The 12,813-nt window shown below is 52.2% G+C and overlaps 2 protein-coding genes across 2 annotated transcripts; one reads left to right on the top strand and one right to left on the bottom strand.

The window, feature by feature from the left end:
- Positions 1–510: 510 nt before the first annotated feature.
- ETH_00019435 (programmed cell death protein, putative) lies at positions 511–2,626 on the top strand (the record flags this gene model as incomplete). The annotated part of the gene is made up of 8 exons (XM_013375747.1): positions 511–612; positions 732–814; positions 943–1,358; positions 1,617–1,656; positions 1,888–1,933; positions 2,048–2,244; positions 2,396–2,451; positions 2,559–2,626. 8 exons carry the CDS (start codon positions 511–513, stop codon positions 2,624–2,626), a joined length of 1,008 nt encoding a protein of 335 aa, XP_013231201.1.
- A 1,531-nt stretch (positions 2,627–4,157) lies between these two features.
- ETH_00019430 (uncharacterized protein) lies at positions 4,158–11,094 on the bottom strand (the record flags this gene model as incomplete). Its single annotated transcript, XM_013375746.1, has 15 exons — positions 4,158–4,533; positions 4,652–4,783; positions 4,892–4,964; positions 5,072–5,230; positions 5,355–5,562; positions 5,711–6,731; positions 6,911–7,002; positions 7,123–7,274; positions 7,417–7,840; positions 7,959–8,252; positions 8,385–8,751; positions 8,865–9,017; positions 9,226–9,559; positions 9,732–9,938; positions 10,128–11,094. The coding sequence occupies 15 exons, from the start codon at positions 11,092–11,094 to the stop codon at positions 4,158–4,160; spliced, it is 4,959 nt and encodes a 1,652-aa protein (XP_013231200.1).
- Positions 11,095–12,813: the final 1,719 nt, after the last annotated feature.

Below are 12,813 nucleotides of genomic sequence, written 5' to 3'. Positions count from 1 at the left end.
GGGGAAGAAAATGCGGAGTTTGTGTTGTGGCGCTGCCCTTCCTGGGCCAACGAGTACTGTTGAGTGCCGAGGTGATCAGCATACAAACCAATAAAAAACGCACTTAGGTGAATGATTTGTTTTAATTTTACACAGATAGTTCCACATTCCACCTCAACCTGATTCTGTAGGGCACAGGGAGAGCGCCTGCTCTGCGTTTTTGGGAGGGCTGTTCAGCCCGTTGCGGGGCTGTCTCCCTGTACTCTGGTACAAAATTCATTTCGCTTCATGGTTTATCGTGTAGATCTACAAAATGGTCGACCAGTGCGATTTTGGCCGCTCACGTATCACCCAATACTTTGCTCCGTTGTGAGGTTCTGCAGCGCTTACCTAACCATTAGCGCGCCGTCGTTGATGCTGATAAGTAGTACGAACCAGACGCTGTGATAATTTTTTGCTTCTCAGTTACTCCTTGGCAAACAGCATTTGTATCGATACGCTTTGGACGTTAACGAAGCACTGAGGTAAATCATGGCAAGTGAAACACCAGTGCTAATTGGATTCTTCGGGGAAAGTGTGCCTGATGGCGACCAAACGGCGGCAGAAGAGCTGAGCAAATTTGGAGGGAATCCGGTACGTCTTAAGCCCGCTAGCTGGTGCGTCACTTACTGGACAGCGCCGCAACTGGGAACTATCATGGATATTGCTTCGTTTCGCCATCTGAAGGGCTGCGCAAAGCAATTTGCCTGTAGGTCTGGATTGATGGCAAGATTCCAGACGGTTTTCCCTTCAATTGCTCGCTATGTGGAGTGGTGCTTGACTTTGTTTGCCAAGTGTAAGTCATGTAGCGCTCACTGATGATCAAAGTACGTAATCATCCATCGACGAGCGCAGTGACCGTGTGTTGCTGCTTCACCTATCTTGCCTTAAATTATGCGCCAATTGTCTGTTTTCTAAGTTCAGGGCGACGCCCTACGGCGCAAACAAGAGGTGTTTGTACTTTTTTTGTTGCCATGCACAAGCAACGTGCGGCAAGAGACCCGAGGGTTGGAAGGTTCTGAGAGGTGTAGTTGAGCCCTCTGCCCCAGCCCAGGCCGAGGCAGAAGCTTACGGAGCTGCGCATACTTCTTTCAAGCGAGAGAATGACGACTTGGCGGCAGCGGACCCTTCTGACTGGCTCCAGGTTGCGTTTGGGTCCAGGACTGCTCCAAACACCTGTAGTGAGAAGGGCAATGGGAAGCCGAAGGCCCGCGACACAAAAGTGGCGCTGCCTGCGTCAAAGTCCGCTGCTCGGCTGCAACAAGCAAGTGAAATGATGCAGGCATTTTTTGTTGAAGTTGAAAATGAGCCACCAGATAGCTCCCATTTGGACGCCACTGGTAGGGCGTACAATGGCGTATATTCCCCTATTTTGTGGTGTCTAGTAACGTTGTTGCTTTATATGGAAGTTCACTGGGCTTTTGGTAGACAGTATTAGAATTGCATGAATGCAGGGGAAACCGTGGACTGTCTCAAACAAGCTCTGACATTGTGAAGTGATCACTCCACCTCACAGCCATTTGCTTCGATCTAGGTGTCCGTGAGCCGAAGGAGGCTATGCAAAGTGTTATCATGTCGAACCACGCATTACTGTGCAGGGTTGCGGGCGCGTGAGCTACAGCTGGAGTACGAACAAAGGTGAGCCTTTGGCTCTATAAGTCCTGCAAAAGTATGCCATGGTGCTTCTACGCCAGAAAAAGCTCCCGAATGTCCGTGTGATTCAGTGAAGCGCAGGAAGCCGATGAAGATCCGGAAGGCCATCAGTACGTCTCAGACGTAACAGTGTGAAGCGTTTGTTAGTTTTAGAAAAGGTGGCAGATCTATGCTTCGCCCATACTTCTAGTGACTGCTGTGCTATTGTGCATTCAGCAGCGGCGCCGTGGAGACAGAAGCGTACGAAGAAAGCCCTGATAAAGTACGCCTGCTCGTTATTTTAGCAGAGGTGTAAATGGCTTTATTCGTTGCTTCAAGTAGTGTGGCAGGCTTCGCATTGCTTCTGTTCGTAAATGACGTTGCTTGTATTCATTAGGTGTTCCTGAAGCTGCAAAAGCGCCTTTCGAGGAGTCCGAAGCAAGCTATTAGGTACAGCTTCGGAGGGAAGCCCCTTTTTATATCGCCGTTATCAAAAAGGGATGCTATGCCCCCTCCGCCCTGCCCACATTGCAGCTGCGTTCGAGTTTTTGAAGTGCAGCTTGTTCCAGCGGCAGCGGAGGAAATTCAGAAACGGTGTGTCTCACAAATGTCCCTTGCATTACAGAGCACCGTGAATAGTTGGCGACACTGCGTGTTTGAGCTCTGCACGTGTTAATTCGAAGATTCCTGATCGGAAGCCCGCGTAGGAGATCCGTGGGCAACTCCTGTGCACTGCTGTATGCAGACGCCATTCAGCCGACGCAGCGCCTGTCGAATGGGGAGTCGTCGTAGTTTTTACATGTGAGGCGGAGCGCGACGTGTGCGTTCAGCGGGCTTGAACACCGCGAGGGTGCGGTCCCTTTCATACTTCACCTTGCTCCTGTGTAGTGGGGAGTTGTGTGTTGCAGGCAGGGAGGACTGTGTCCCTTCTAACGCGTATGCTGTTGAGCACGTTGTTGTCCAGGAAATATTATGAGCAGACATTTCTTGGGTTCAGGTGCTCTGCTTGCGCGTCCACGAGGCAGGTGGCCAGATTTTGTTTGCCAGCTTGGAAAAGGGCATCAATGTAGCTTATCATGAGGAGCCATGCCATCGCTAACAGAATAGTCCACCCGATGAATGCGGCGGTGACGCGCCATCCGTTCATGAATGGGGCGGTTTGGAGGCTGGGACAAGTAGCTCCCCAGAAAACCCGGAGTGCTTTCTGCCATGCGTCTTCAGCATCCGTGGACCCAACCAAAGGGTTTTGCAGCGGTGTCCTGACAACCGTTAGCCATTTTTCGTGTGAACACTCGAAAACTTGTCAGTTTGAGCAACTCACCGCTGAAGACCAACGATGAATCTGCCGAGATTTACCGGGGTGTCGGTTGGCTTTAGTACGACGACCGATCCCCTATGCGAAAACGGTGGGTATCCAACTGAAGTGCACGGGTCCGTCGTTACGCTTGCACTTGGGCACACGAGCGTCAGGAGGTATGTGAGGCCCTCGCCTTTCCTTCTGAAAGCTATGAAACTGTTGAATGCACAGAAACCACAGGTTTCATGGATCGCCGTACAGGTTTCGAAAGTATTCAATCCAAGGCGGGCGCTGCCGAGAGCTGAGCAGCCATCCCTGCACACCTCTCTGGAATTACCCAGTGTCCAAAATGAGATGTGGCATTCGCTGAGAGCTATTTGATACTCTGGTGAAACACTTATAAAGAAAATTGCGTCGATTGTAGCACTGAGCGGAATATGGCCAACTGCGAAGGCCAACAGTAAAATCGTGAAAGTTGTACGGATCATCCGGAGTGGAGTGCGCTTCATGGCCATAGCTTCTTCCTCAGCGTGCACGGTGATTTGTTCAGCTTTCCGACAGCAATTATGTGTCTTGCGCATGCGGGTAAACAGAGCCAGGATTTGGGCGATCCGGGTGTACGTACGAGAGGCCACTAAAGGTGTGGCCTTGCCTTGTTGCCTATTCGGGCTGCATGCCATTTACAGCATGCAGCCCGATTAGGCAACAAGGCAACTGAAACTGCCATTACACAATAAGCGTGGACAGTCGTAACACCTGATAATAAGCCATTGCTAAACTTCAGCTGCAGTAATGGCTACCAAGGAATACGCATTGGTTCTGCTGACTAGCACGCGGCAGCTCAGGGTTCCCGCTGCCAAAGGGATTGCCACAGAAGCCAATAAACATTGCATTCTTTAGTCCCTGCTGGGGACCTTCGTTCATCTGACCTGGGGCTCGCGGGCACAGCCGAAACATCCGGACCAAGGCTTTCAGGCCATCCCCTTACGTTACACGGTCCCCAGTACTGCTTTGTACGAGCCACTTGCCCGCAAGGTGCTTTTGCACGCTGCCTTGCTGCGGGCAATGATAGCTGTAGGAGACAAAAGCTACGGTTCCCTAAGCATTTTATGGGGAAAGTGTGCTCAGTAAAAGTGTCGAAGGAGCTAACCGCCATTAAGCTGCATCAACATTCCACGCCTGCTAGCAAACAAAAGAAATAAAGCGCCATTCACTCCGTGACAGGAGCATCGCTTGGAGGGGCTGCTTCTTGAGCCCAGGGCTCCTCAGATCTGCTCGTAACCGCTGCTTCCTCAGTGATGTCAGCACCGCCTTCCTCCTTCGTCTCCCTCTCTTCAGACTCTGTGTAGCTGGCGACAGGCGCGCTTTCAAGTGGTCCTGGTCCTTCAGCATCATGGGGCACATCAGGACCCACTTCATCCTTCTTCAGTGCCGTTGCAGCCCCCGAATCTTCCCCCGCAGCTTCTGTATCGTTCGAAAATGCTAGCGGCTCCTCAGCACCACCAGAGTTGGGTTGCTGTTTTGCTTCAGCAGAGTTATTCGCAGATCCTGCATTGCTGCCTCGCTGTCCTGTCCAAATGGGGGCCCTGAAATTACGAAAGTAAAACATGGAAACGCTAAACAGACGGCAATGCACCAGACACGCAGCTGCACTGCAACAGCTTCAAAGGCACTAGGCCGCCATGGAAAGACATCAACACGTACCCGGAACTGGAATGAGCCAACGGCGGGGTCGGACTTCGGCGAGGCTGTTCCTCGTCGGTAAGGTCTTCATTCAGCCGGCGTTTCGGCCTGGTGAGTCTCTGCGCATCTTGGTAGTCACTTAGTCGTTTTGCTCTGAGGAAAGCGAAGTCGAAATGCACACACTGGACCACAACAATTCTAACCTCGTGGACACCATGTATCATGAGAGCTATACAAAGGCGAGATTGGAACTTCACACACCTCTGCTCTAACCAACTATTCAACGCCTGCGGGTCCCTACAACGCGAGAGGTAATCTTGCATAAGTTTCATGCCTGCAAAAAGTCGAGAAGCAGACAACTCGAAACAGCTGTCCTTAAGATCAAGCCTCAGACGCCTGCCAGCAACATGCCACAGGGTAAACTGTGTATGCACCGCTTACATCTCGCCTTGAATTTCAGGTACGGTTTGTTGTTTTCATGAAGGAATTCCTGCTTGTTCAACGAAGGAAACATCCACTCTGGGACATTAATTACCGCTGTGAAGGCATATCGACAAATTTGCGGCGGCTCCCCATCTATACCGAAGAGACGATCGTTTGCTGATGTCAAACACGCAAACACGCCAAGTGTAGCAGTAACCTTGATCTGAACTTGGCTTAAGTTCGCGTTAATGTAAACAACCTAGACAGTGCTGTTCACTAAAACACACGGTAAGGAACTCACGTGGGCAACGTGCCGCGTCAATGTACGTGGGCGCATCTGGGAACATGCATTCTAACTTGCGAATTAGGCGCTGTCTAAAGTACAGCATTACCCCCGCCTCACAGACCCGCGGCTGAGACGACTCGCCCATCGGGTCATTCAGGAAACCCATGAGCGCGAAGCATCCAGAATCGTGATCGGCTGGAGTGAAGAGGTACGATAACTCTGCCTGTTTTACCAATCACAGCACAATCGATTCGCAGGTAAATGACAACATGCGTGAGCACAAGCCTACTGCGAAAGACACCCCTCGCAAATTAAAGCACCCCAACGGCTGCAGTGTTTCATCCGGCAACAAAAAGCCGGGCTCAAGTTACCGGTGCATAGAGTCGTTGTTTCAGAAACATATATAGTGACGGAGAAACGGGACTTCCGTCTGCTGCAAGTTCCCCGTCAGCGGACCGCTTCTCCCCTAGGGATGTCTGCGGGCGGGATATTGAAGCAATAAGACCGCCTGCTGCCTCTGCTTGCAACTCTGCCGCCTCTTGCTGCTCCTTGGTGACGTGAACTTCAGTGGCATTTTCCATCGCCTCAGGTAAAGACTTGATTTCTCGAGCCTTCCGCTGTTTCCCACCGTAACTTAACGGCTGCGGAGAAAGCGGAACATCCTGAACATGGGTTGTTGCCGGTGCGTGCAAGTGAAGCCAATACAAGTAAGTCGCCAGGCAATAATCTGGTGAATGCCTAGCTGTTGTCCACAGTGGAAAGTATGGAGGTAATGCCTTCTGGGCTTTCATTCGATCACCCTGAGTGTCATCTGGGACATTGCTGTTATCTATCCCCACTGCATCTGGTTGTTCTGTTTTTATGCTGTCTCCGGTACTCCCATCCTCTGCATGAGTAGTTCCTCCTTGCATTGGAGGGCTAAGGGGCTTTCCATCTTCGTCAACATCCAACATATCCGGCCCTACTTGAGCATTAACAACAGTTGCCTCGTCAATGCGCGGCCGGCACGGGTCACGGACTGGCCGCAGAGGCTTTTCATCGCTGGCAGCACCTAAACCATCAGGAGCCAATCCGTTAGGAACTGTGTGCTCGTCCACGGGCTTCGCCTGCGAGCTAGAAGCCCCAGTAGCTGAGCTCGCTTGGTCCGGCTGACTGACTTGGAGCACTCCCTCTGCTTCGCCGCCCCTTCCAGGGGAGGAAGCGTTACATCTGATCTGTCTCGGGATATAAACATCCGGGGCTGAAGACATGTACAGCATGCTATCTCGAGGATCCAGAACTAGAGAATCCAGATCGTCCCGTAAGTCCCAGAATACCATGCGAGATCCCGGCATTGTGCCAAGCACGTTTATTTGCTCCGCTAACAGGGAAGGCGTCGTAAAAGGAGTATACCTGTGCTCACATAAGACAACGCGTGAGTGGCTTGTCACCGCTTCCATGAAATTGTCCCCCATACAGCTGAACACGAGCGCTCTGCTTTGATGGAAACATCGGAAAACATCGAAGGCTTTAAACACTGCAACTAACTGGCAGCATGTGCGACTGATTATGAGCTGCATATTTAGGCTGACGTCATCAACAAGCGCTGATGATGGCGGTGGTCCGCCATGTTATTGGGGTCTCTGTTAATCAGCTCCTTGTTCGGCAAACGCCACATACACATCTGCACGCACAGCAAAATGACGCAGGAGTTCACGTGCAGCAAAACAACCAGCCTACCACTATCGTCCGTTGATGTTTCCTAACCGGAAAAACAAAGCAAATGCTATAAGTCACGACATACGGGTGCTGCAATCTCCCGAGCATCGCAGTGCCCCATCAGCTCCAGCGACAGCATGCCTATGCCAATAGTTCCCTGAGTTCTGGACATTATGGCGCAGCTCGAGGCTATGCGGCCGTACGCCATCTTGAAGCCGCAACCGTATTCGTATCCTTCTGCAATCGCCCGCACCGCAGAAAGCTGCAAATGCTATGAATGTATTTGTGCTCTGATATGCGAGATCCACAGTGCAACCAGTGTACTGCAGGCAGATCTACTGTTGCCCGGAAAAGGGTTAAAGAAACAGGTATGACGCACTTCTGCGGCGTTCGCCTGGCTCAAAGCTGCCGTAAAGGCGCAATAGCTTGTTCATTGCCGGATAGTCAAGGCCCTGCCCGTCATCTTGAACGGAAAGCATGGGATCTTTGTCTGGAGTCTCCTCGAACTTGATCCAGACATTGCGGCATCCTACAGACGGATGCATGGCGTTATCTACAAGCTGTGCTATTGCACCAAAGAGCCACCTTTGCTGGCTGCAGAGTGCCCAAAGAATGCCCGGAGTGTGCGTGTCCCGTTGGTACCATGATGGCGTTAGTCGCATTGAGTTTATCCCATGACTCATTAAATGCGAGTGCAGAGACTCCCCACCAACGGGACAAGAAACTGCAGACGGGCCCCCTTGGGACATGAGCCTGTACGGGTCGTCTCCCGTGAGAGATAAGACCCATGCATCCCCAAGCACCTGAGCATGCGGACAAATTCAGATCCATTGAAGTGTTACCATCTGCCTTGTTGTTACAGTCCTTATCCTCTATACCTATAAATTGACCAGACAACGCGACGAAAACAGCGACACGCACCTGATGACGTCGGAAACCACCGTGGATAAAGAGACACGGAACGGGCGGGCGGGTTGGCCGGGCAATGGGATTGTGCGTTTCAAAGAAGCAAGCCACATGGCGCTGTCGTGCGCCAAATGGCTCCCCGACATAATCCGCAGGGTACCGGGGCTTAACAGTGTACCACTGCTTCTTGGAGAAGAAATACACGCTAATCTGATCTGTCTCTGTCGCGCGGGCACGGCCTCCCTCCATCACAGTCGTTACCCCACTGGTTATAAGCATGAGCCGTTCAATTGTCCGAGGCTCCGCCCTCTGCGAATCAACGAGACAAACTGCCCAATCGCTCAAACGCAAAAATAACACCTGTCGTAAACGTATCCTACAGAGACATATTTAGTTCTCAGCAAGGGAACGTCAACAATAAATCGACATAAGAATACTGACAGGTTCCTGGTAACGCTGGGTGATGAAGATAGCTGCGTAGTGGGAGCGTGGCCCTATCTTTCCTTCGTAAACCTCCTGCTGCCACTCCCCTACAACGACCGGTCCAGAGTGCGCCTCGTTCACTATATCCTTAATCTTGAAATGCCAGAAGTCTTCCAGCAGCACCCGCTCCCTGCATGACACTCTTCCGTTGGCACCGTGTGTCTCCCCGCCGAACAAACTCAAATGAAGATCTTCTGACCATATCATGGAGAAACCATACCGAGGAGGCGGTCTGGTGCCTCCCACGCGAACTTCTGTCCACGTGTTGCTTGGTAAATGCAGAGCCCACATATCGTTCAAGCAGTGGAAAGAAACGCTTGGGTTCCTGCAAGCAAAACTAGCCTACACCTCAATTCCCAGTATGTAAAGTATGAGTACATTTAGCGTCTCTATACCATATAAGGCTTTTGGCTGCGCCGCTTTACTTCCCATACTTACCCCGTACGCCCACCAAAGACGAACAGGAACTCCGACAAATTGTCAGAGCTGCTGTCCCTCCAGTTTCCTGTCTCCGTCTTTGCAGGGAACACTGAGGCCGCGTGTTGATCGCGAGGTGCTGGGGGTAGCCCAGCAGGATGCTTTCTCACCCACCTACGCAAATGCAGACGCACACTCATAGCACTTGGACAGTTGCTAATCCATTTCTGCATGCTACTAAGAACCCAACGAGGTTCTACAAGTTTGTCAACACGGGAGGAGCAACCACGAGGGTGACAATGCTTCCGGCGATTTGAGGCTACGGCGTAAAACCCGCTTCTATTTCCCCTCCTAACTTGCTCTGCACACGTATTATTCTCACCTTTTGAAGTCAAGCTCTAGTATGTAAACATCGTTACAGAAGTGATTGCCCGAGAGGCCCCCGAAGAGAATAACCCCAGGGCTATGCTGCAAGGTGAGGCCGTTTGTGCTGTGACCGTCTCTTTCAGACGGATACTCGCCACAAAAAACGAATATGCGAGAAGAGAAGAAATTTAGGTTAATGACACAGGCACTGCGAAAGCTAACGCCTTCTCCCCTTTCGTTTGTTCCCCCAAAGAATATTGCCTTGTTGCTGAACGATATTAACGTATGCCCGAACACCGGAACTGGGGTCAGCGGGCGTCTAACTGGCAACCACCGAACTTTCTCAAACACTGCGGCACCAACAGAAAAAAAATGCAAGCTGATACTACGCAAACACAATATACGGAGAAACTCCAACCTATCATTCTTTCGTAGATCCTACCCTTGCTTCTGTCGCTCCCGGTGCTCTTGTCAGTGCTACAGCTGCGAATGGTACTGCTTGTTCATGTTACAGCTACTTACCATCTTTCGTACTCTGTGGTGGCATCCGCCTGGAGTCAAGGTTGCGTCTAATCACCCTTAGAATTGCATCTCTGCTCGTGAGCCCTGTGCCCGCAGCACCACCGTCAAAGGCACCACTAGCAGCATGCTGCTGATCCTGTGGGACCGCCGTCGCAGAGCGAACGCTTCCCGCTGCAACGCCGTGAGGAGTTGTGCTGCTGGCGCTCCCTGGCAAGTAGGAGCAAGACGCAGACAGCAACACGCAAGACGCAATGACAAAAGAAGCGGAAAAACCACCCCCCATCTCTTCAGATGAAAAATAAAATAGCTGTCTGCATCCAAGTGTAGACCAAGTATTCCCCACGCAAACAGCAGAAGCAATAGAGCCAGCCATGCAAACATCTCATGTCTGCCCACCTGAGGGCTGAGCACTGTGTGCTGGCTGCTGGTTTGTAGTTTTGCTCAGCCCAAAGGCTTTCTCTATTCTAGCCAGGCCGCCCGCATCAGGTACACCAAGTCTCCCTGGTTCATTCTCCAGCTTTCTGACGATCGTGTGCAGCACATCGTGACCAACTACAGCCCCGATGAAACTGTACACCTTCGAGTGGGGAAGATCGTGGTTAAGGAAATCTGTGACTATTCCACGAATGGAGTTCCGCTGATCTGGGGTTGTTACACTATCACTCGCTAGCGCCTCGAGCAAGTTAAATAAAGTCGGCCGCTGACCGCCTGAACTCGGCTGACTGGGCGTGGTCCCCACGCCTTGTGCGGCTGTCGCATTACTGGGTGCTGGGTGGGCCCGTGAAGACGCCCCGCCAGCCAGTGCGCCCGACGTGACGTCCCCTACATTCCCAGCACCAGATGTCACTGACTGGTGACCTGGTGGCTGACCTGCGGCTACGCTTGAGGCGGAAGCACCAGACGATGCTGCTGGAGGATGCTGCCGCCCTGACGCTGCATCCCCCGGTCCAGCAGGCGGCTCGTCCTCATCCATGGTCACAAAAGAAGCATTGAGTTCGTCCTCCCACGCAAAAAGACGCTTTTTAAGGAGCTCCATCGCTAAGATTGATGAGGCCGCAAGAGAAATTGGGACGGACACGGCCACCACCCGGCGGCTCGGGCACCCTGCATACGACGCATGGTACAAGGTGACTCCTTCTGCCCCCTTCGGCGAAAACATAGAGCATTGGCGCTGCACCGCCGTCATGTCTACTGCCTCCGTTGGTGAACACAGAATAAAGTGATGGGCTGTGCCATCGGTTACCAGACGGCTTTGTGAGAGGAGATGCATGCTGCGCTTCGGAAAAGGTACAGTGCCCCCCTGAGCCCCGAAATGGGTCGCCATGCCCACCAACGGCGGATCCTGCAGCGGTGGGGCGCTCATCTCCGTTGCTGCCAGTGGTAGCTTTGGCTGTTTACTTGTAGTAATGAGCGCTGAGGAGCCGACCCCGCATGGAGTACTCCTCTACGATGGAGGCCCGAGGTTAAGAAGCAGCGTCAAGAGCGAACAAAACGAATGCGACAATTAAAGCAAAGGCGAAAAGGAAGCAGCACGCCGGAGGATGAAGGTAGAGCTGCTGAGGGCTTTGCGGAGACCAGCAGAGGAAAAGGTCATGGGAGAGCACATGAAGCCGGCATGGTGGCACGAGGTGCTCCCCATGCAGCCAGAAACAGCTCAAGCGAAGCTACACACGGCCGCTTTTCTGGAAGATCCCATGAATCACTTCTCGTCAATCGTGGCACAGACCCCGAAGTCACCTGGCTCTGGTGGCGCCCCTGAGCAAATCGTCAGATACAATCTGACTTGAGACTAATGGGAAATATAGCCAGCTGACGCGGCCTTTACAGACGGATCGCCACTAAAGTCCAAAGAGGGCGCTTGGGGCCGAACTTGCGTACAGGTACACAGGGCCGCAGCCAGTGCAAGGGGGGCTGCTAAATTGACAGGAAGCAGCTTTCAGCTCGTGAGATGGCAATGCTGCTGAAATTTATCGGAACAAACAAAAATGCACGGAGGGCGTGGGGTTGGCAGACGTTGGATGCAACAGTGCATGAGCCTCCCAACTATGTGCATGCTGCCAGTTGCGCTGCGGTGTCTCGCCAGCCGGGTAGAAAGGTGCAATGGTCCTCCATCATATTTGGCGTTGGCACGTCTTTATAGCGTAGCAAAGTACAAACGATTGAGAGTAAATCCTGTGGCCGACGGAGGCGAGGGGAAGCAAAGTAACAGAGCAAGCTGGTTACCAGCGGGCCGTTGCTGAACGTAATTGCCTTTCTAGTGGCAAGCGTCCCGCTCCAAGAGCAAAAAAGGCAGAGTGTAAAGGGTAAGAAAAAACGGCAAACCACAACTTGCATGTACGGGAAGATGGGCCATTACGTTGGCATTGGCGGGCGCACGGCCAGCGGCGAGGGGAGGGAGGGCAGAGGGGAGGGCGGGGGAGAGGGGGACTTAAGCGAGGCATCACTACCAGTCTGTTCATGTGGGATCGAAGTGGCTAAAACCTTACAGTACATACTCTCCTAGCTTACCTAGCGGAAGAAAGCGCGGAAAAGACGTAGCTCTGAAGTGGAAACTTGCCCGTCGCAGACAACATGGATCGCTGAAGTGGAGTAAGGCCAGTTTACGATAAGTTCGCCATCTATTCACGAGCAATTCAGCTAGTATGAATTCGTTAGCTACTCATCTTGGTAATATCCGAAATCTGTCACTACAGAGGCACCTTCCCCCAGTATCCGTCCACGCTGTTGCTACGATGCTCAACGCCAGAGCTCGTCCCCGCTCGCGGAATCGATTCAAATTAAGCTGATACCAAGTCAATTTTAGAAGACTCCATTCCCAAACGTTCTTCTTTTAAATAGTCTGACACGCTAGTCACCAACTGAGCACGTGCCTTGCAAAGTGGATGTTTGCTTGTGGCGAGCCGTATGGTGTGCGGTGCACGCAAGAACATACTTGGAGTGTACAAGACCTACGCTTTCAGGTTTTCATGGTTCGAAGAGGAGCGTGTGCGTCGAGACTACAGCTTAGAAGCCGTGGGCCCAGTCCGTCCAGCCTTCGTTCTTTCCGTCCGAAGTATACCCGAAGCTCTTTATGAAAGTGTGA

This window comes from Eimeria tenella, genomic scaffold (assembly GCF_000499545.2).
Source record: "Eimeria tenella Houghton genomic scaffold, Eth_scaff3, whole genome shotgun sequence".
In the NCBI taxonomy this organism is placed as follows: domain Eukaryota; phylum Apicomplexa; class Conoidasida; order Eucoccidiorida; family Eimeriidae; genus Eimeria; species Eimeria tenella.
The sequence above is the reverse complement of the archived record's forward strand: the minus strand, read 5'-3'. Positions and strand labels throughout refer to the sequence as shown.